Source organism: Gopherus flavomarginatus, chromosome 11, assembly GCF_025201925.1.
Source record: "Gopherus flavomarginatus isolate rGopFla2 chromosome 11, rGopFla2.mat.asm, whole genome shotgun sequence".
In the NCBI taxonomy this organism is placed as follows: domain Eukaryota; kingdom Metazoa; phylum Chordata; order Testudines; family Testudinidae; genus Gopherus; species Gopherus flavomarginatus.
The window spans coordinates 37596372-37621132 of NC_066627.1; the positions used below are offsets into that span (position 1 = coordinate 37596372).

Below are 24761 nucleotides of genomic sequence, written 5' to 3' on the forward strand. Positions count from 1 at the left end.
CCAATATACATTCTCCAGAATAGTTACTTGGTTTATAGCCCTCAGAGACTCTGCTGTGTAATTTAGACATAGCACAGTGCGCGAGAGTAACAAACAGAGTGGAAATGGGGTGAGGAAGGATGTAAGCTGCAGTGATAAAATCTCAGTTACTCAGCTTTGCTACATACACATCACAGTAATTCAGTTACATTTTATCAACAACCAAAAAAACCCAAATTAACACATGCACTGCAGGTGATGGAAGCAGCAGGGGGCTTCACGAAATGGGGACCGAGATTTCTTGGAAAAGTGTGATGAAACGCTTATGCCACTAAGTTGACTAATAACATGAGAAACTCAGCTAAAACTCCACTGTGAAGCCCTCCATTCCTCACTTCCCTGTGGTTTCTCTCAGTACCTGCTAGAAAAACATAATAGCATTGCTGACCTCTCAAGCCATCCATTCATTAGTCATTTGTGTGAGCACTGTCTGATTTTCAAAGGTGCCTAGACAACTAACACCTATTCATTTCAATAGCATTTAGGCACCAAACACATTTAATCGCTCTGTTTCCCATCTGCTAAATGGAATATTAGTATTTGCCAACTAATGATATGATATGATATGATAACTATATTTAAGGTTGTGAGATGCTCAGATACTACAGTAATAAATACACACAATTACCTAACACAGATCGATTTTAAGACTAGAAGAAGGGGTCATTATGATCATCTAATTTAACATTCTGCATAACCTGGAGCAAAGAACCTAACCCAATAATTTCTGTAACAAACCCATAATTTTTGTTTGAGCTAGAGCTTATCAATTAGAATGTTATCCAGTCTCAACTTAAAGCCTTCAAGTGATGAAGCATCCACATGTGTCTAGGGGAATTGTTCCAGTGCTTAATTACCCTCACAGTTATTAAAGGAAGCATAGATTGCTGGCTAAGCCTGCACTTCTCCTCTTCCTTCAATTTTGCTTTACTATCAGGGGTTATATCTGACATTCCCTGTTAACCAGTCTGGTTTCAGATGTCCATATAAACCAGCTGCAGGTTCCTCTAGGTTTACAGGAACTACATTCAATATATCTAGTCATTTCATTTTTCTCTTTAGCTCCAGTGAACCTTTAGACTGTTACTTCCTCAAAGTAGGGAAATGTTAAGTGTCTGGCAAACTTCTAATGATACAGCACCATGTAACTGTAAGGACAGTTGACTGATCTGCCCTAATATTTGGCAAGATTCTTTTAAAGAGAATTTTTCAAATTAGCCCAAAATATAGGCCCAATTTTTCAGAACTGCATACCTATCACTGCAATTTACACACATAATTGAGGTAGATCTACCCGCAAAACGATCAGTTTAGTGTCTAATTGGCCATTTACATGCACAATTATCATAGTTGCACAAACTACCCTAGTAATTTTGCACTTAAATGAGACATGAAATGTATGTTCAGTTTGACATGTGCTCTTCTGAATATCTGGTCCATAGTCTTTACAAGAAAGTCAGAGAAGAGGACTGGAGTGTGAACAAGGTTATTTCTTGCTAAGAAGGGGAAGTAGGTGGGTTGGACACAGCAAGAGTCTGCTTCATTGAGTTCAACACAGTCTGTGCAGACAAAATGCTAAGCAAGGAGCAAACACACAGAACTTGATTCTGGAACCCGTGCTCACACTGAGGGTATGGTGACATTTCCAAAGCTACAGATGCACTGCTGGAACGCTTCAATGTAGACACTACCTATGCTGAGAGAGAAGAGGCAGTAGGTAGGTCAATGGAAGAATTCTTCTGTTGACCTAGCATTGTCTACACTGGGGATTAAGGTCGTATAACTGCATTGCTCAGGGATGTGGCTTTTTCACACCCATGATAAATGTAACCATACAGATGTAAGTTCTTAGTATAGAAGAGGCCTTCGTGGCAGTTACCCAAATAGTCTCATTTAAATCAATATAAAAGAAGTGAGAGACAACAAAATAAAACCCACCCCTAATGAGGGGCAGTAGCTTCGTCACTGGGAGAGCACCCCCCACCAACGAAGCACTGTCATTAAAACAAAAAAGCTTTTTGTTCTTAAAACTTTTGTCATTCAAGGGGGTGTTTTTTTCAAACCCTCAGCAGCAAAAGTTTTAACCACGAAAGTGCAGTTTAGACATAGCCTTAGGCCCACTCAGCGTGTGTTTGGGTTGCAGTATCAAGCCCATAATCTTGTGTTATGTTTGCATCTGATGGTCTGGTTTTACTAATAACCCTAAAAGTACTAGCTGAACATTAAATGTTACATATATGTAAAAGTCAGAGCCCTACAGGGAAGTCTGAGCTAGAAAACAATGTCCTCTTTGACTTGAAACCACAAGAGAACACTCACAGCAGAATGCTTGATTCAAAGAGGAAAGTAAAAAGTAAGTCTGTTGTTATAAAACAAACTCTTCTGTATTTCATTAACAGCTGGACAGTTGTAGCTTCTTTGAATTCATTTAAAAAGCAAGAGTCACAATGATCACTAAAGAGTTAAAAACGGGTAGGAGAGAGGAAAATTTGGTGAGCTCAGTTGATTGAATGAGTCTCTTTTAAATGTTACTTCTCTCTCCTTGAATACAGGAAAAGAGCTCCACATCAGCATGCAGCACACTACAGACTAGCCTAGGTAATACCAACCATTGCATTTCTCTAATGCCTTTCGTCTCAGGATCTGATACTTTGCAGACATCAAGGCCTGGTCTACCCCTGAAAGTTGTACCAGTATGTTGTACCAGTATGACTTACGAGGAGAGGCTGAGGGAACTGGGCTTATTTAGTCTGCAGAAGAGAAGGGTGAGGGGGGATTTGACAGTAGCCTTCAACTACCTGAAGTGGGGTTCTAGAGAGGATGGAGCTAGGCGGTTCTCAGTGGTGGCAGATGTCAGAACAAGGAGCAATGGTCTCAAGTTGCAGTGAGGAAGGTCTAGGTTGGATATTAGGAAACACAATTTCACTAGGAGGGTGGTGAAGCACTGGAATGGGTTACCTAGGGAGGTGGTGGAATCTCCATCCTTAGAGGTTTTTAAGGTCAGGCTTGACAAAGTCCTGGCTGGGATGATTTAGTTGGGGATTGGTCCTGCTTTGAGCAGGGGACTGGACTAGACTCCTCTCTTCCAAGGTCTCTTCCAAGCCTAATATTCTATGATTCTATAATGGTTAAGGGGTGTGATTTTTACCACTATCATTATACTGGTACAAGCCTAGTGTGGAAGCAATTATGTTAGTATAAAGATGCCTGATACCTTATACCTTTCCTGTATGGCAATAGTTACACCTTAAAGAAGCACCTTTACACTGATATAACTGCATCCATACTGGGGTGGGTGGGGATAGGTAACTGATTTAGATATACTGGTGAAATTAGAGTAGTACAAATTTCTAGTACAGAAAAGGCCTCATCTTCATGGCACCCAAGCAAAGTAGGTCATATTATTATATCCATTGTATGAATGGGTATAAACTGAGGCACAGAGTGGTGAAGTCATTTGCCTGAGGATCCACAGTGATTCAGTGGCAGATCCAGGAAGAGAGCTCAGGACTTCTGCCTGTCTGCCTGTAATTTGCTGTAGACCCTGGGATTTTCAAAGGTGCCTAAATCATTTGTGATCTTAAATCACTTAGGTGTTTTGGAAAATCCCACTCTAATACCACACTCAGTTGACAAGATCAACTTAGACTAGAGAGGGGGGAAAACTAGTCTTTGATGAAAAGTCAAGGCAGAATAACCGAGAATAATCACCTTCTGTTTAACAATGAGAGAGAGATGCAAAATAACATAGTGCTTTTCATCCCAATCCTTTACAAAGGTACGTAAGCAACAGGGTGGGGGAGGAGTTTGTTGAAATAGGACCAAAGAGCAACAAGATGCCAAGGTAGTAAAATGTTCTTTTAAAATAGTTATTGCTCACAAATCCTTTGAGTTGAAGGGCTCTATATAAATGTGAGATTTACAGCTGGACTCCACCATATCTAGGTAATACCAATAGCTCACTGCATGAATTCAGCTTACAGTTCTTCTGCAAGGAAATAATGCCAATGGGTGAGGAACATTATTTTGTTAAAAATACAATTCTGAGAAGTAACTCAAGTTTTTGTGTTAAAAACCAAATGTAGATTCCTTACTATAACTTTTCTTTAAAAATTTCCCCAAGTTTGAGCTTAAATTGTACGTGTGTTGTCCTGTTCCTGTGGTGCTATTCACATGCATAATCCCCAATGAAAGAGTTATGGTTTATGTATTACTCCCCACGCTTCAAAGCTATTTCCGACATGCTTTAGAGCATGGGCCAGATTGTCATACAAGTCAGATGCAAAATGTGCTTGTCTAATTTGCACACATGTAAACTGTACATCACTAATTAACCACATGCAAGCACAATTATCCAAATTATATGTGCAATCTTTGCACAAATTTACTGCAACATAACATGCCTAACTTGATTAAAAAGCCGCCCTTTTGCCCATTACTAAAAGGCAGTCACCTCTGGGGAAGAGCACGGTGTCTGTTTAACAGCTCACAAAAACTGCTTAGGACATCATATTGAATCAAAAAGTAAAACTGTTTTAACTTTCCAAATAAATTCAGCCTTCTGCAAAGCCAATTTGGCACAAAGCCAAGGGGCTACTTAAACTATCTAAGTCCTGAAAATAGGGACTGAGGTTGTCCATAGGTTCTTGGACTGGTCCAAGGTGAATTTCACCTTAATTTAGCTTCTAATTTTTGAACTGAAGAGATCTTTCCTGTACATAATGCTCTTAATCAAACAGTTACGGTCTCTTTACTGCATACAAAGGAAATCCCTTGGTCTGGGTTCACCTCCTTTTCTTTTCCTGACTCAGTTTTCATACATACAAATATAGGATTTCAACAGTTTCCTGTGGGCACTAGGAAAAAAAGAGAAGCCCGGCTAGCAGTACTCACACTCCAGTGCTACTGCACACCCAGTTCCCTCAGGCAACTCTGAAGGAAGCAATGTCAGTACTTCAGCATCATTAGCCACTCGGGGCAGGGAATTTTCAGACGAGCTTGGGCAGATCAAGGTTCAATTCTTGATCCTCATGTGATGCTTGGGCAAGTCAGTTATGTCTGTCTTAACCTCATTTCCCAATCTGTAAAATAGGGATACTAATATTTCCTCTCTCTGCCACCTTTTGTTTGTCTTGTCTATTTATATTATAAGCTCTTCATGGCAGGGACTGTCTCTTAGTGTCCGGATGGCATCTAGCATATCCAGAGGCCTAATCTTGGGTGGGGTCTCTAGACTGGGGCTATGTAATGTAAAATAATATCCTCCCCCACCCCATTTCTCGGCCTTCCAATGCCAATAAGCCTCATGGGAGCTTGCAAGGAGGAAACTGAAGGTGTCTGCAACTTCCTCCTTGCATTATCGGTGACCATGCCAAACTGGTAAGAATACAGCATCATGCTAGCACCATCTTTTGTTCCTGACACACAGGCTTCTGTTGCTGTTCTCAGAGATCTAACACAATGTAAAATACAAAAGCAAATGTCCCAGATCAGTGGTTTTGAACCTGTGGTCCGCACACCTCTAGGGGTCTGCAGACTATGTCTAAGATTTCAAAAGGGGTCCACGCCTCCACTGGAAATTTTGTAGGGGGCCGCAAATGAAAAAAAGGTTGAAAACCACTGTCCTAATTCAATATAGCTTGGCCTGTCAGTGGCTCCAGCTTTAACAAGCAGATCATTGTTCTGCGACTCTTGGAAGCATGGCAGTGGTGCAGGCTCCCTGGTGCACCGCTCCAAACGTTCTGTGCCGAACACATGAAGAAGAGGAAGCAACCTCAGAATGATCAACCACAAGATAAAACTGAAAGGATATGAGATCTGCCGGCTCATCGCTTCTGAGCACCCAAAACCAGCAGCTTGCATGCAAAACACAGATTTAAGAAAAAAACATGCAGGCCAATACCAGGCAGTAAAAATTAATCAATATAATAGAGGGAAAATGTTCTCCTTAGAAAGAATTTGTGGGATAATGCAGGCACACACACAATCTCTCTCAACCTATGTTAGAAGGATTTATAAAAGAGGGATTATTTCAGAGAGAGGGTAGTTGAAATGGTGGAATCAGACATTAACAGTGGATTCAAATAGGATGAATGGGACAAATTCATCCCTCATGTAACCCTGCTGAAGACAATGGAGTTCCTACAAGTGGGGTGAGTTTGGCACATCGTATATAAGCACCATTTGGACAGTAATAAAGAGAATTATGCAGGATCAGACTGAGAAAAGCCAGTATAGGGAGGTGTTAGCGAAAACCTTCCAAAGAAACCCAATAACATGTTTTATGATCTGTCAAACATAGGTGGTTGTGAGTCTGTAGTTTCAAGTTATCTGACTGATGGACAACTGCAGCCCCATCAACACTGTGCAGGCAGCATCAGCTTTCTATTCTGAGTCTTAAAAGGAAGAGAACTTACTGAACATTAATTTTAATTAGTTAATAGACCATTCCCAGCCAGTTGCTAAAAGACTCCTCTATATTTTCAGCAACACAGTCTCTACTAGTTATAATCATAACAACCACCATCACCACTCGTCTGCTTTATTTCTTTCACTTCTGTACAATTTAAACTAAAAAGGAGTGAATACAAAAGTTGAAATGTTCTGAGAGGAAAAAATAAAAATCAGCGCCAAGCAAATTTTATTACCTAAAAGCTTTGGATTTTACTAGCCTGCTCTGGTTTCAGATGTCATAAACCATACAGGTGTAACTCTGTCATATTGCTTTGCACCCATATGAACCTTATTATGTTAGACTGAACTGAAATCCAGTGACTATTTCCAAGTTTATAATAAATCCTCATAAAGAAACTGTCCATATTTTCCCCATATACATCTGTTCGGAAGCACATCTGTTTGAGAGAGTATAACATTAATCTTTTGAATCTGCAGTTTAATATCCTTAAGTCTGACTGTAAAATTATGATAAAACTAGGAATATCTGTTCCTATCTCCACCAGGAAATGTAAATCCCTCCTTGACTGCTATCAGTTAGAGGAAAGAAGTGAAGAACTGTTATTTCCCCCCACCTCTATCCCTTCATGTCATGAGAATCCCCTTCACTGTGATAAACATCCCACTGGTGGGCATTATCTTGGAAAGGTAAATGATATCAACTTGTAAGCAACATAAGGAATGAGTAAGTGCGGATTGCTCATTTATGTCATAGAGCCATACGATTTAATACATACTCTCCTGGGTCATGAATTTGTCAGCTCCATAAACTGAGCGATTGCAAATGTTTAAATCAACAGGCTGAGGTACACCAAATACAGGATTGCTGTTTATTGCCCTAAACGCCTTGCTCACGTTCCTTACACATAAGCACAATCCAGATGAAATAAATAAGGACCACTCCTGTAAGGGCCAAGGTCTCAATCCTGCAAGATGCTGAGCACTATGGCCTGATCCAGGAAAACACTTATGCATGTGCTTAAATTCAAGCATATGCTTAGACCCACTAAAGTCAGTGGGATTGTTCATGTGCTTAACGTGTTTTGCTGGATGAGGCTAGAAGATTTAGTGCCTTACAGTTCAGGCCCTGAATGCAAGAGGAAAGTTTGAAGGATCTGGCCCTGACTTTAGCTAATCAAAGTTAATTTTTGTATCTGTGACTGATGTACTTGTATCATTTCCACATACTACTGTAACTTCTGGGAACACCAATCAAAAATTGTCCTTACTTCCTGAACAATATCAGCTGAAACCAGGGGGGGCCTAAGAAAGGTGATAACTTAAAAGATTGCCATATCCCACAGGAATACTGCTCAGTTACTCGGCCATCCTTTTATCCAAGACTGTTAATGGTGAAAGTGAGAACGGTCCACCTTACAAGGACATTAAATTCCATAAAATGATGTCTTAACTCATCCATCTTTGTGCTAGACAAGGGGCCGAACTCTGCTCTCATTTAGGCCAGTATAAATGTGAAGTTCTTCCACTGATTTCAATGCATTTACACCAGTGTAACTCAGAGCAGAATTTGTGTCGGATCATTGATGTTTGGGTCAGACTCCAATGCACATGAACCATAGGTTGTATAAAAAAACTCCCACTGTTTCTGTGATTACATCATCCCAATTCACAAGTGAGGTCCTGCCCTAAACTCACTTACCCTTTCCCTACAGACTAATGCACCCAATAAACATATCTTCTCTCTATTTACAACTTTAGAGCAGGCTATCAAACTTCTCCTCGAAATCAGTCCCAGCACTGTGTACTTAAATTGTCCTTCTGTCCCAGTATTACACCCCAACTGTTGCTGGGGTATGCATTTCCTATTGCGACCATAGATCCAGAAAAAGGAATTATTACAACAGATGACAACTGAAACTGCAAGCAAAGTATTAAACAAATACATGATTCAGCATCTGCTCAGTGAATTAAAAATATCCCAGGCGAAACATTAAAATGCATATGCTGAGGGATTAAACTAGGGAGGAGTGAACTTGTCTGGGCTAATTTCAAACCCACTTAAAACCCTACTATTAATCTGCTCAATTGATAGGTTGGTTTGCTATCCACTTAGGAGAGACTTTGTAGAAAGGAGGCGGAGACAGAAGGAAATTCAATAGAAAAAAATAGGGTGAAGTAGCTGAGAAAAGAGAGGAGCAAAGGGAAAAGCAAACAGAGAGATTTGAGCAAGCAATGAGGAGAGAGAAATTCTAAATAGTAATGGAAAACGGAAGCCTAGTTTGTAGAGTGCCACATACAGGACACCCGCCTGTGTTAGTCAAGCTTTGTGGGGTGGGTGATCTTGCAACCTCTATATACAGCACAGGCTTCTCTTTAGTTGGAAAAATATGGGGCCAGCTGCTCCTCTCATTTGCATGGATGAGACTCAAGGAGTTATACTGATGTAAGTGAGAGGACAATAAGGTTTTACAAGTCTTTTAATCACAGATCAGGGCAGGGAAGAGTTTACATTATAGGGCAAAAAAGATTTGGGAACTCAAACTAGTTTGGAAATTTAATTTAAAAAATAGTTTTAAGAGGTTTGCAAAACCTCACCCCTCACCCCCAGAGGATCATCCAGTTCTGTCTTAAATTAACTCACATCAGTTATGGGGAGCGTATTATTAACTCTGTGGAAACTGTAGCTGAATGTACACACTGCCCCAATCCAACTCTCATTAAAGTCAAAGAGAGTGGTCATTGTCTGTTCTTTCACTGTACTGGAAGCTGGATAAGCCCTTAGCATTTATTATCTGGAATAAAAAGACTCTATGGGTTAGATGCATTCAGAAGTATGCATGGCACCCTCTAGTTGGCAGAAATGTAATCTGCATAGCCCATGTAACCCAGTGAGAGAGAACAGCAAAGTGGTTCAGAGACAGTGAGATCTGCTGTGAGCATTCACTGGAAACTCCAGCATGAACCCAACATTGAACTGATTTCTGAGGTTGAAAAATGGGGTAGGTAGTTATTTCACAAAATAATAACAATCACAAAAGGCCTGAGATGAAACAAAAAGAGGCTGTTTTGAGAGTTAAACTGGCTTAGTTGAAAGTAGGAATTGTTGGACATCTCATGACAGAGAGAAAGGAGAGTCTGTTAGTCTATAAGGTGCCACATGACTCTTTGAGAGTTTTAATGTGATTTCTAATCTAGAAAAGTTGGAGTAAACTTTGGCCTCTGAGGTTTTCACAAATGAATCTTCAAACTTTTTGAAGTTCACCATCGCTCCACTTCAGAGACTTCACACGTTGGTGAGTGTGAACATGTTGCTGCTTTGTATTTATGTTTGCACATGTCCCCCCATAGGGTTATCTCCATTACAAAATGAATTAACACGCTTCCTTACCCCCACACTCCCCAACCATCTGCACATTTCATTAATTCTAAAATCTCTTACCTGGACCACAGGATGGCTCCCCGTTGGTGCTTTGACTGCCCCTCGACTCCCCTCTGTTTCATAGTGTGCCCGATGGTGAGGTTTTGGCTGCACTTCAATGCACAATTCATAAGAGCCAGACTGACTGGAGAGTGGCCACTCAAGAGGTGGGAGGGACGCAACAGGTACGCTGGACAGGAAAAGATCAGGCAGTTTGAAAAACTCTGTGAGATGTAGGTGTGATGGTGGCAAACCAGCTAACCAACAAACCCATAACAACTTAACAAGAGGCATTGCAATTGTAATCAGGACAATTCATTTCTGTGTGAATATCAGAGAGACATAAGTAGACCAGCAATCACTAACCCATTCATCTTTAGTAACAGCAATCAAGAGAGATGCTAAATGTATTTGACTGTATACCTATATCCTGTAGAAGTTTCCAGTGTAACCAAATTAGCTTCTAGATGCTAAGTCCCTTTCATGTCTTAATTGCCTTTACATCATGTATGAAGTGTGTTCAGTCAACATTAAGATCAAAGATATGAGACACTGCATTAAACTAACAGTACATGTATTGTCTTCAGCTTATCTATCCTTGTAATAATGAATGACAGGCAATTGCCTTATGTAAATCAGGGTACCTGGCTTACCTGTGGATGCATAGGAAATAGAATGTTAATTTCCAAGTGATGGGTCAGTGTGCACTCAACAAAGAAGAATCTGCAGTCACATGCTGCGCTCACCACACTTGACAGCTTGTTTCAGTTATAAAAGAAAGCTCAGACCTGATCCTGCTATCTCTGGGCTGCTGAACTTTTAACAGGGAAAGTTTAAGCCATGGCACCGAGATCTCCAAGTAGTTACTTGGAATACCCTGGAAAACGCATGGAAAGGCTCTCACAGACTATATCTAAGCTGCTTTTTGGGTTCTAACCTTTTGGAATGATTCCTGAGAGACTTGTGTGCACGCCAGCAGATCCACTACTGCGGCTACAGCTCTGATCTAAGAACTGTGCAATCACTTGTAATGTATATGATCCTTTTCACCATTTAATAACTCTCTTCTTTTTTATTATTAACAAATCTTTAGTTAGTTTATTGAGGATTGGCTAACAGCATGATATTTGGGTTAGATCTGAAATATCTATTGACCTAGGGTAAGTGTCTGATCCTCTGGAAATGGTAGAACCTCATGTATGGTGAACTGGGTTTTCAGTAACCTCTCATCATAAAGGCAGTTGTCTGGATGGGGAACTGGGGGCTCAAATGCCTAATGGGGACAGTGTTTTGGCTTCTTGTTAATGGAAGCTCATTTGTTATTGGTCTGGTAAATCTAATCATAGAATAAACCACCCATTTTGGGGGGGTGTCTCCCCTGTTTCTTGCAGTCTGCCCTGAGTGTTGCACTTTCAGCTGTGATCCATTTTAGGCACCGGTCACAGTAGGTACTCATAAAAGTACTTGTAATCACTTCTTCTCCCTAGGTCTAACATGCTGTGGGCTCCTGGCCCAGCTGAAGTCACTGGGAATTTTGACATTAATTTCAATGATGACTTTACCTTGTACCCTTAATTACAAATGCTACCAAAATCTAGGATTAGCAAATCTTTCTGTAAATCACACTCCAAGCAGAGCCACAGTAGCTTCTTAATAAAACTCTTTAATGGAAAGTGTGCACTTATATCTGATCTTTGCCATGCACCTTAGATTTTAATAATTTATTGTGAATTAATAAATCTCCATTTACTTGGCCTGGTCTACACTGGGGGGGAGGATCGATCTAAGATATGCAATTTCAGCTATGAGAATAGTGTAGCTGAAGTCGACATATCTCAGACTGAATTAAAATTACTTACTTCACATCCTTGTGGCGCTGGATCGATGGCCGTGGCTCCTCTGTTGACTTTGCTTCTGCCTCTCGCACTGCTGGAGTTCAGCAGTTGACGGGAGAGCAATTGGGGATCTATTTATTGCATCTACACTACATGCGATAAATTGATCCCCAATAGATCGATCGCTACCCACCGATCTGGCGGGTAGTGTAGATGTACCCTTAGTTTTGTAAACTGTGTTTTGGTTTTGATTATATAAAAAGAACAAAGTGATGTATAATATACATGAAAACAAAGATAATAATGCACAAAAAACACTAATAAAATGCTAATGTTTCTTACTTACATTACAGTAAGAGAAAATATGTTCAGTGCTGGGAATGGATCTTAACCAACTATTACCTCATTGAGATAAACTTCAGCAAAGACTCCTCTGATCAGACAACCCAAAGAATTTAATGTCCTATATATTTTTGCATTAGATTTGTGGTTACTAGAGGACAATATGTTAAATCACATAAGGTCCAAATCTGTGGGCTGCTGAGTAGTTCAGTTCCCACTGGAATCACATCAGTGAGACTTGAGAGCATTCGGTACCACAAAGGATTGAATCCATAATTTCCAAATACATCACTGTATATTGAGACACCAATCCTACAACATGAGCTGAGGCAAAGGAACTTCACACAAGGACCAACATTGGTGAATTGTACTGCAGGATTGGGGGCCTTATACTTTAAGCTTCTTGGGAGGGAAACAGTATTCGTCTCTGAAGCGTGCCAGTGGCGCTAAATAAATTACATACAGTGCTTCCACTGGTAAAACTGATCTGTTTATATGACTCTTTGCAGCAATGCAGCGTATCTGTGAAGAATTTGATAAGAGTCAAGGAATAAACCTAGCAAGTGAAAATACAAAAAAGTGAAAAGTATAACATACCTGCAGATAGGGATTGCAGGCACCAGCTGCTTTGGCCAAGACGGAGGTACTAACAAAATGGATTCAGGTGCTGAGTTTCTCCTGTCTTCCTGATCACAAGGCCCAAGGTAATCAACAGTCTGAAAGACGTGACATGGAATGCTGTTTTTGTGGGAAGGCACTGATGGGGGATCAGGGCTGGTTTTCCAAATTTTCATGGGAACACCACAGGGAGGATCTGTGCTAAGGTTGTTCATAGCATCCATGAGACTAGAAGAGCTGGGCAACTGGGTGTAAGTGAGCAAAGAGCTGTCTTCTCTCAACGGGATGTGAGGAGAGGCTTGTGGAGAAGGGGTCCTTGACTGTCGTGGAGAAGTGGAAGGCGGCTGAGTGTTGCAGAGCTCAGTGCAAGAGTACCTCCGTTTTGCACCTGGCGATGACGACCTTGAGTTGGGACGGGGTGATGGAGAATGTGGTCCCAAGCAGGTATCCTCTGTGATGCTTGTTCGTGGTGACATTATTGGCGAGGTTCTAGGGGAATAATGAGTATGGATGTTTTGAAACTGTGGACAAAGGTCATCACTAGGACCATTATTTGGTGAAACACATGGTGATGTGTAAGGAGAGAAATTTGTCTCTGAAATGAAACTTGCAGATGAGCCGCTACTAGCTGGGCTCAAACACAGCGGTTCTCTGTAGCCCTCATGGCCAGGGACAGGCAGTGTAAACCTTGGGCTAGCGGTGGCTGAGTTGGACTGATGTTCTACCAAAAGATCTGTGTCTCTGCTGTGCAAGGGAACCCTTGAATTAGTCAGTTCATTGGATGGAGTGATCTCAATCCTAGGGCTCAAAGCAGAGGCCCCAGGCTTTACAGGGTCCAAGTTGCATTTTGACCCTATGCTATCTGGCTGTCCATATCTGCCCATGTGATCTGCAGAAAGACTAGGAAAAGCCAGGGGGCTGTATGGCTTGAGGCCATAGTCCAAGACATCATCATGAGGGTATGTAACTCCAGTGGGTGGGCTGTTGGTTTTATGTGAAGGAGTCGATTCTTCTGGAAAAAGAAGGGTCTCTTTAAGACTATAGATATTACTACAGAAGCTGAGCAATCATGGATTAAAAAATGCATATTGATAAAATGGATGTGATCTGGTATTAGGTGAATAGTAGGTTGTTGTTTTTTACTATTTTGTACTGCAGTTAGTGCATGTGAAAGGTACTGGATTAACAGCTCAGGAAGCTTAAATCCTCAGAACAGGCACAGGATGGACAGTGACACTGCAAACTTCTTCACACTGTCCTGCCAATCTACTGTTACCTGAACCCTGACATGGGGTCACCTGTGGGGGTGAGACGGTAGTTCAGTTTCCATGCCTGTTTAATCTTTGGCCTCTCTGCTGACACTGCCAACAGGGTACAAATGCCAATTGTGGTGATGTGATTTTTGTACATTTTTATCTGTCAGGAGCTGGACTGAGACCTAACATGTCACAAAACCAGATCCCAAAGGGATTGAATAAAACTAAAAGACAAAAAAGTGTTTTTCCATTTTCTCATATAGCAAAGTCCAGGTCAAATATGATTCATGAAAACAAAGTTCAACACAAATATATAAATTACCAATTAATTCTGTTTTCACAGTGTTGTTGTAGCCTTGTTGGTCCCAGGACATAAGAGAGACAAAGTGGGTGAGCTGATATCTTACTGGTGGAAGATGCAAGTTTCGGGCCCCCCAGAGCCCTTCTTCAGGCCCGGAAAATGTAACCAAAGTGTTACAGTGTCAACACCTGTACCTTAGAGAACGAGGACTGATCTATCAATCCATAGCTAACCAGACACTAAAAATCATGGTCTCAACAGAGACACTGGCTTTATGGCTCATTACAACAATTTGTAACCTACTAAGCCTCTTCTGTCCTGTGACTGCAGAAGTATTAATGACCCACTTCATTTTCAGTGGTTTATTGCAACCATATGCTTAACAATCTGTCCCACCTTGTATTTAGCTGCGACACTCTGGTTACCTTTTCCAGGCCAAAAGAAGAGCTCTGTGGAGCTCAAAAGCTTGTCCCTTCTACCAGTGGAAGGTCCAATAAAAGCTATTGCCTCACATAGCCTTGTGTCTCTCAATAACTCTGTGCGACAGCTTATTTGGCTTCATATTTCCTCAACAAAGCATGCAATAAGTCTCAAACAAGTAAGCACGAGTAATCAGAAAACATACTGTACAGTTGATATTTAAAAATTAAATACGTACAAGGAAGCCACCCTATTTCTTATTCAGGCAAACTATTTCTTGATTTCAAGTCAAGGAGCATTTGGTCTAAATAAGGAGTACACGGTTAAGCAGAAGAAGTCAAGGCTCAATCCTAGAATCTTTGCTTATGCAAGCAGGTTTGCAGGCAAAAGCCTATAATTATCTAAGAATCTAGATTTTTTTCAAATAGAGTGGGATGCCCAGGGGCTGCAAGCCACAGTCCCCCCTCTACTGCCTTTGAAGTCAATAGCAAAACTCCCATTGATGTCAATGGGCCTGATTCTGATTTCACACAGGGGTTCACCAGTCCACTGCCATCAGCTTCAGTGGAATTACTCCTGAATAGCATCTGTTAGTAAGAGCAGAGTCATGCCCAATGAGAGCAGCACTCGACCCCCGGACTTAATGAACACACATATGTTAGCTGCAATGCTGATATAGTTTCACCAAAGTGACACCTGAAAGATATTTATCCACTGAACAAAATGATAGAGAATACAATAATAATTTCCACATTTGTCTCTAAATGATAAGAGGCATGGAATATTTTTGAAGATTTTGATTAATTTGGCATTCAGTAGTCAGAATTACACTGTAATTATGGATTAATTTGCTCTCTGAATTCACCCTGGGGCATATAGCTGAACGTGTTGCAGGCAAACAGCCTATCATTAAAATATCTAACTAACTGTTCCACCTTATTCTCCTAGCTATTCCCAAACAGCACTCCACGCAAGAGACCAGTATTACATATGTAATGCAGGAGGTGCCAATTGTGCATCTTACAAAAGTAGTGTATGTTTTTCCATGAAAAGTTTGCTCACGCTCTCACACACACAGTTACATTTTATTTCAAGGGAATTTTTCACATCCTTTAGTATTTCTTTTTTCCTGATACAATGCCAATTTTGCATTGAAAGCATGCAGGAATCCAAAAGTTGGCTTCCCTGATTCAAATCCATCTTTACTTATAAAGGTAAACTCATTATTCCCCTGCTTTCTCAGATCACTTTCCAAGTGAAAAAAAATATATAAAATGCTCTGAGTTCTTGGTAAAATGACTCTTTCTAGTTTGCTACAAAACATGACCCCCAACTCAACCCCCCTCCCCCCAAATACCAAAAACCACTAATTTTGACTAGGTCTGCTTTTTTGTCCTGCACATTTTGCACAGCCTCTGGGAAGCTGCATTTAAACAGAAATTCTGTGGTTTTTTTCCCCCTTATCTTTTATGCCTCAAAAATGCCTGCCAAATGTTTATTTGACAGAGCCACAGAAGGCTCTGAGAGTCTCACTTGCAGATTTCTTCAGGCTCCTGTTAGCAGTTGCCTTATTTCATCACAGTAAATGGCTGCTTATAGGGATAACAAATTAGAAGTAACTAAATCTTGAGCCAGATACATTTTGGCACTGTTGATCTCAAATTTCAAATCTTTGGTATCCATGAAAACTGACTGTCATCCAGATCACACAAGTTCTGTGGCACCCCAACACCAGAGACTGATCCTATGCAACATTTCATACAAGAGGAACTCATCCCACACCACTACTGTACAAGGCAACATGCCCCTTCTTATTCATACAAAATGTCCCTTCCTTTGATTTCAGTGGAATTACTCCTGATTTATATTGTGCAAGTGAGAGCAAAATCAGCCCCACAACTAGAGCAGGACCTGATCTCAACACTATAGGAACTTAAACTTCTACATTGACTGAGTAATCATGGAACAGTTCTCTAGGCTGACCAATTTTACACCAAGGAACAGTAAAATGATTGCATGTTTCAGTTCCCAGATCAACTATGGCCCGTACCATACATAGCAATGTGATATGGGCACATAGACAGACAGATGATGAGACAGCACAACATAGAAGTGTTACAATTCCTGGCCTCAGATCCTTAGCTACATTTGTTAAGTGGCGCAGTTTTTCAGAAGTGTGTGTATGTGCCTGGAGGGCATGACGGAAGTAAAAAAATTGTCCTATATATGGAATTTTCAAAGATGCTGCTGCTAACAGACCTCACCCCTTCACGTTTTTAAACTGAGCTGCAGAGTTCTAATAAAGACAAATTTTAATTCACACATGAATATATGTTGAAGAAATATTAATACAATAAAATTATTGTGGTCAGCATCATTCTAACATCACTTTGCTTATTATTAAAATACTTCAATAGTCACTTTCACCCTTACCAGCCACTTTCACTACAGGGTCAAGCAGGGGAATTCACATTCCTGCTATTATTCACAGCAACAACATGAACCTAGATTCATATAGCACTTTTCATCCTCGGACATTCCGAAGATCTTTACAGACTTTATATACTGAGATCGCTCACCCACCACAAAAACATGGCAGGAATTCTGTGCCAGCAACACTACACACAATGAAAATTAAAACCATCTGTAATTTAACCTCCATCAGGTATCGATATAGCAGGCAGCATCACTGGAATGTGATCAAGGCACTAAGCAGAACATCTCTGAACATCACCTTGAAAAAAAAAATGCCCGAGGATCTTCACTGACCAATAAAAATGGCTAAGGCCTCAGTATTACCTCTCATGCAAAAGAGATCATCTTCAGCAGCACAGCAAATTCCCTAGAATCACCCTGGTATATTGGCTCAGTTCTGCCTCAGGGAGAAGGCTGCCACTCACTGAATCAACATCACTTCCTGCAGTACCTACGTAGTTTTCCCATCCAAATCCCAACTCTGCTGAGTTTAGGAGATGCAATGAAATCACTGTCTGAGGTGGTATGGCTATAACCCCTGTGTTTGTGACATCACAGTCTGTCGCCAGAGAAATGATTGTGATGTTACAAATACAGGAAGGAATAAGCCCAGCCAACATCCCAGCTCCCCTGCTTGAGCACCACAGGAGTTTATTTTTGTAAACAATGTCAGCCTCCTGCCTTTGAGAGGGGAAGTAAGGTTGTTTCTCCACATGCAAGGCAGGCCACTTGAGTGCTCTGCTGGCTGCTTTCCCTTTGCATTCACAGGCACCAGCAAAAGTGCAGAGCAGCCCAAACACTGAGAGTGCCTGGGGGGGATTCAGCCAGATGGCCCCAAACAGTGGCTGCACTACCCTGGCCCCCTCCCCTCCAGGTGATGACAGAACCATAGCAAATGCACAGCTCAGCTAGCAAGTCTAGGAGGTGAAGGGCAGAAATTCTCCCTGTTTACAGCTTCACTATAGAGGCTTGTGTGGTGGAGAGGGGGGGCGTAAGTAGTTGTGCTGTGGGGACAAAGATGCATCAGTGGTGCTGAGTGGACAAGAAAAAAAACTGAAATGGAGCAGGGGGGACAAAATGGCAGGACCTCAGGTCAGAGAAAAGCAGGAGCTCCTTGAGATGAGAGAAAGAGGCAGGGAGAAGCCTCATACTACTGCTCCCCACATTGAACATGTTAGGGGGAATGGCCCTACCGCTTTCTTCCTGAAAGCAGCAAAGGAGGTCAGAGTCTCCATCCTTGCAAGCAGATAATGACACATACGATAAGCCTGTTGGGAAAGGTTTGGGGGGATTTTTTGGGTGACAGGGTTTTGAGTCTTCTTGTGGGGCCCTCCCTAGGTTCAGATAGGTAGCCACACTTCTGTCTGTCTAGCCAAACCCCACAGCTTTAAGGTTTTGTCTGTTTCACCGATGTATGGCATCCTAAAACCTGGACTGTAATCTCTCTGCGTAAGGGCTGTCCTCTCTGGTGCTTGGCTCTACAGTGCCTGTCATAATGGAGTCCTGATTGGAGCTCCTAGGTGCTACCATAATATAAATAATAAGATATAGATATATTCAACGTACTTCCAAATGCATCAGAAAGCTCATACAACCACCGAGTGGTTGGAGACTCCTTGCCCCCTACACACACACCCTATCTTGCATGAAGAAGAATTGTCAGTCAAGTTTATTTTTAAGAAGACATAAAGTTAAGCCACACAGAAATATGGTAAGTGGACTAAGTTTAAGGACAAAACTCTGTATTCAAACTCTCCTGACTTTGACAGGCAGTTGAAGTGCATAAGGAAGGAAAGCTGCCTCAGGGTCCTATATATTCAAGATTTCCCCAGCATGAAAGTTTCTCATATTTTGTATTACTTGCAACTACAAAGCTGCTTAGACTGCCAAATGTGATCTGGCCAATTAGTATGAATGTAGAGTAATGGATCATCAGCACAACAGCATAACCATGCTGGATTTGTGTAAAATCATCTAAGAAAAGCTAAAGATAGCACCATCCAGGATGCAAAAATCAAGAGAATTCAAAGTAATGGGCCTGATTTGGATCTCACACCAGTTTTCCAACAGTGCAACTCCCTTGATTTTAACGGAGTTATTTCTTATTTGCACCTGGGTGAAAGGAGAATCCAGCCCACAGAATGTTAAAATACATAAACTACGTAATTGAAAGGGCACAGTAAAGATATTTTTCATGTATTTGAAAAAGCCCTTTCTTCTGTTATTTACACTGACTACTTGGAAGTGTAGAGCGAAAGTTGGTTTCATAAGTGAAATATGCTTCTCTCTAACGTGCATATTAGATTCTTTATTGCAGGGCTGCTGATAAACACTGGGCTGTGCTTATTGGTTTGTTTATTGCATGGCTATTTACCAAGACTGGGGTGCTGATATTTTTTCTTTTAATAAAAGCAGTATAAAAGACTTTGTTTTGTGGCAAGGGGAGTGTGTGTGTGTGTGGGGGGGGGGGAGATGAGGAAATTACATGGAGATTGAAAACAAAAGAAGCCAGGTCCCAAATTTGACATATCAACATTGTCATTGTCCCTTTAAATCTGTGTAAAAGATTACAACTACATTGGGTTGAAGATGTTAGCAAAAGGTTGTGCCCAGAGACAACTGCTGCCTTCAGGTATGAACACAACCTTTCATTGTTGTTAGTGGCACTTGCTTGTATCTTAGGGCAAAACTAGTCCTCAATCATTTTATATAGACATTTTTATGGGCCTCAAATGACTCTACAAAGAATGGTGCCCCATTCTGAATCCTCAGTATTAATGGATCTTAACTAGTCACCAGCTGATTGATAGCAACCAGAGAACACGTCTCATTCCAAAACACAGAAGTATAGGAATTGCCATCCTGGATCAGATCAATGGTCTATCTTGTCCAGCATTTTATATCCCACAGTGGCCAGTACTCTGAAACATCTATTAAGATGTGTGAAACCGTACAGAATGGTTGGTGTAACCTGCTCATACACAAAGTTCTTTTCTCAGCCAAAAATGGAGAAGGTGGATCTTCAGCTGGAAGAAATTCAGCAGATGGCTTTTCAAGAAGACATTCTCTGAGCAACAGGAAACGATGTCTCTTTCAGGTTTCAAATTTAGATAAAATCAAGACAGCAGCACTAAGAAGTTTTCAAAGCCTTGGTCAGGTGAATCTTCAAGAGAATTAAAAAAATTGCACACACCTTTGGTTACCATGGGAAAACTTAATGCTCATCCCTACAGTACAACACATCCTCTTTTCAGAATTCCAGAAGTCTGTTTATCTAAGCAAACCTCTCAGTTCAGCCTGCTACTAGCTGGCATTTCTAGTTTTAATACCCTCAGAAGAAGATAGCTAATGAAAACCGTGAGATCAAAGTTAAAAGTGAAAGGCAAAGTGGAAAGTGGCACCTTTTGACTACACCCCTGCCTATGTAAATGCTTGGCTTAGAGATGAAAATCCAATATTAATAATATTGACTGTTGGATTTTTATTTGCTCTTTTTTTCTCTCTGTTGTTTTTATAGCAGCCCATGTTCCTGTTGTCTCAGGCATACATAAGCACTGGAGATGGCCAGCTGCTTTCAGTAAGGATATTGCTGTCTTTTCCATGGCAACAGATTGTAATATAGATACTAGTTTTAAGACATAAGCTTAAAAGGACACTGTCAAGTTACAATATTTTTTTTTCATTTGTCTAAAACAAATTTCCCCCAGGCTCCACTCCTGAAGGCTGAAATTGATATTTGTTTCCTTGCCAAAAAATGGATCCGCTTTACTATGTTTACAGTGACTTCTTATTATAGGGTTGGCCAGGAGAGGTGGGCTAAGCATCTTAGTCCATAAGGCAAAACCAGAGTCACATAGCCAAATGTCTCTGAATATATGAACTGGATTCAAAACCTAGAATCCAAAGACACTCCTATGGCTTAGGTTGTGTTTTGAATCTAAAACTGAAAAGGACCTGTTTACCTTGTTCCTGCTGAGATGTGGCCAAAATCTCTCAAAACCAATCATCAACTACAACCAGCTTGACACACGGATTAAAGCTTTTTCTTTAAAGTTTAAATCTTCTGTTTTCTGTTGTAAACGTTAGTACATTGAAGGTTACTGATGTACACAAATTGCTTACAGATTCTGAATAATGTCTTTTCAAAAACAGGGAATGTTGTCCAGATTATAATGCTAGTATTTTGTTGTGTGCTTTCTTATGCTAATTATTTCCATCTTGGGAACAAACAAAATTAATGGTAATTATGGTTTCTAGTGATTCAAATACGGGGAAAGCAGGCTTTAGAAGGAAGTTACATCTCTCAACAAGTGTACACTGCTCACCATTAGCGTGGTTGAGAAGCTGAACCTTTCTGCACCCTTCTACGCACTACGATATCCTGTGGAGTTTCCTACTATAGACTACTCAACACTAGCCTCTACACTAAAGAGATGAATGAAAAAAGAATCTGAAGACTTCACTGAATATGTTTTTCATTCAAATAATTGCCCTTATCAGTCACTGGTTTACTTTAGCAACTTTGAAATTGTATTAAACTTAAGAGATAATGTGGATTTACGATAAACTTTAGATTATATTAACCATCCTGCTTCTATTACATTGCTTGTGCCTAGGAATGCAGCAATAAGAAGAATCTACTGTGCTAATCGTGCCATACTTGATACCTACTTTATTTCCTTCTGCCACACTGCCCCCTATGCACTGAACAATCTTCCAGTTCCAGCATGGCAAGCCATTACATTCTCTTCATTCAGATCCTTCCCAGAAAACTAACTTCTTTTGCAGTGTCTACAAAAAGTGATTCCATCTCAGAAACTAAATCCTAGTCAGTCCCTTCTCCGTGTCCTATCAACTGTTGCTATATAGTTTAGACTGGAAATTTTAGGGGACAGGAATGCTGTGCATTTTGTATCACTTAGCTAACAAATAGTAAGAAATCAAGCATGCTTAATTTCGTTAGGCCTGGACAGCTTAACACAGTGGCTCTTAACCTTTCCAAACTACTGTCCCCGTTTCAGGAGTCTGATTTGCCCTGCGTACACCCAAGTTTCACCCCACTTGAAAACTACTTGCTTACAAAATCAGACATAAAAACACAGAAGTGTCACAGCACACTATGACTGAAAATTTGCTGACTTTCTCATTGCTACCATATTATAAAATAAATCAGTGGAAACATAAATATTATACTATACACTGAAATGTAAGTTCATAGAGCAGTAGAAACAAGTCATTGTCTGTATGAAATTGTGGTTTGTGCTGACTTTGCTAGCGCTTTTTATGTAACCTGTTGTAAAACTAGCAAATATCTAGATGAATTGATGTACCCCCCTGGAAGACCTTTGTATACCCCCAGGGGTATGTGTACCCCTGGTTGAGAACCACTGGCTTAACATGTAACTTTGGGTGGTGGGGAATGGGAAGGCATATATTCACATATCAACCTTTACAGCAATTCAGGCTTATGTGGGCTTAGCAGGATAAAAAATGCCCCTCCCCTTTTTCTGGAAGGACTCAAATTGTAAAGTTGGGAACTAGAAAATCCATATAGTCCTTTAACCCAATCATTTATGATGTTAGGTAGCACACGGGACTCCCATTTTAAATTCAACTTTCAAGATATCCTCTGCCAAGATGATGCTAGTCATAGGGAGCACAGTAAGGCATCCTCAACTACAGTCAATTCCATTGCACAAATGTGCACTATTGACACTGATGTGCAAAGTATTTTAGAAAGGGCAGGTGAGCGCCTCCAGTCATTCAAGTCACTAGATGTAGCCAATCTACCTTGCCTTAGTGATTGGTTGCTACCGTCTTATAAAGAATCTGAACACTAAAATAATGTTAAAGCAACCACACATTTCACCTAAAACTAACTTGTAAAATAATCATTTCCATCACTATTAGTTGCTCCAGTAAAGTATACAATTAGGCCTCGCTCCTGCAAAGATCTATGCACACGTCTAACATTACAACTGTGAACAACTTATGCAAGTAAAGTTCAGCAGGTGGGTAAGTCTTTGCAGGATGGGAGCCACAGTGAGGAAGTGTGACGGTTTAAAAACAACAAATTCAAATGATCTAACATAGTTTAAATCGTTTCTCTCTCTTCTGCATTCCCCAGTTTTTTGAAACCAAAATGTAAACGTTATGCAACTTTGAGCAAGAGGCAAACACAAGGCAGTCTATTGCATGTGTTCACTGGCTGTGTTTTGCCATTGTGATTAAATTCATCTGCCTGCTCTCTAGTCATTCATCCCATTACAACCAAAGCAAATAGTTCTAAGCGGATAGATACACTGTGGCTACTGCACGATGATTGTCCACAACGGATATTGTAACCTCACCAGAAACTGTAGCATTTCCCTACCGCCCTCTTAGGGTTAACTGGAGAAAACAACTTGATCGCTCCCGAGAGAGCAGCCAACCCCTCCCCTCAACTACGGTTCCTTCTGCCCAAGTTCTAGAAGGACCAGCCTCATCCCTGGCACAAAGCCCTACATATTCCAGACACTCTCGGTACTTTGAAGCCATTTATCACATATCCAGGGGCACGGGGGGTTAAGCTGGTTTTTTTTTTTTAATTGATCGTCGTCACAAACCTTCTGTACACTTCAAGTAATCATAATCATAATCGAATAATATCGAAAAGTCGAATTCCTCCTGCGAGCTGACGTTTCGATCTGGGTCATGGTCCCCCTGCTGTAAGTCAAACTCCGGATCCTTATGGGTGGAAGTCATCTGTGTCGCCTGGCCAAGTCCTGCTTTTATTAACAGGGAGAGGAGATGGGGGCAAAAATGGACACCTCCCTGGCTGGAAAGCTGTAAATTTCACGCCCACCAAAAAAAACCCCAAGATCCTTCGAAGTATAAGAGGAAACGGGAGTTTAAAAAGAAAAAAGAAAAAAAATCTCCCGAGCTCCTGTTATCACCTCTCAGCTCAGGCAGCTGCACTTTTAAAGCAAGGTCCGCTCTGGTCTGTATGAATAATCCGGAATGGGATGGTGAGGTGAGGAGTCTGTGTGATGGGTGAGTGATCCCAGGCTGAGATTCCCCGCTCCTAGCCCCGTCACACAGCAGCTCAGTGACAAGAGTGTGAAATTAACTAGATGAACAGTGGCAACTTCCTGTTCTCAGCAGCCACCTGCAGCTCGGAGGCGGGTCCTGCCTGAGGGAGGAGGAGCCCCCTCCTGCAACCAGCCAAAGGGGGACGGGGGGAGCTGCCCTGTAATTCGCAGGACGATCAACCCGGGGGATGGGGGGAGTTTGTGGCAGAGAAGGATGAGGGGACAGAGAGGGAACTCGGTCAGGAGCAAGAGATGAGAGAACCCTGGGCACTGGGGAGCTGGAGAGAGGGGAGGCCCCATCTGAAAGCGGGGTGGGGGCTACATATTTTGGGGAGTGCAGAGAGGAGCCTACATGTATGTGCATGCGAGCGGGGGTGGGGGGAGGATGCATGTGTTGTGGGGAGAGCTTTTAGCTGCGATGGTGGGTTTTTAGTTCAGGGTGGGAACCTTTGATAAGGAATTTTGCATGTGCCTGGGTGGGAAGCGTGTAGGAAGGAGAGATGATTTGGAGGGGGGGAGGTGAATCAAGCAGGCATGTGCATGGGCAAAAGTGGTTTGGGGAAGGGCAGTAGG

At 41.3% G+C, this 24761-nt stretch overlaps 1 protein-coding gene across 7 annotated transcripts in view; it reads right to left on the reverse strand.

The window, feature by feature from the left end:
- NFATC2 (nuclear factor of activated T cells 2) overlaps positions 1–24222 on the reverse strand; it is a 117661-nt gene extending 93439 nt beyond the window's left edge. For 4 of the 7 annotated variants that reach the window (XM_050918108.1, XM_050918110.1, XM_050918111.1 and 1 more), the window contains exons 1-3: positions 23724–24134; positions 12646–13678; positions 9893–10061 (exon numbers count right to left, since the gene is read on the reverse strand). In XM_050918108.1, coding sequence (XP_050774065.1) covers positions 9893–10061; positions 12646–13678; positions 23724–23862 — 1341 coding nt within the window. In that variant the 5' untranslated portion in view covers positions 23863–24134. Of the gene's footprint in view, positions 1–9892; positions 10062–12645; positions 13679–23723 lie in introns of all 7 variants that reach the window. The other 3 variants (XM_050918112.1, XM_050918109.1, XM_050918114.1) reach the window with 3 other exon arrangements.
- Positions 24223–24761: the final 539 nt, after the last annotated feature.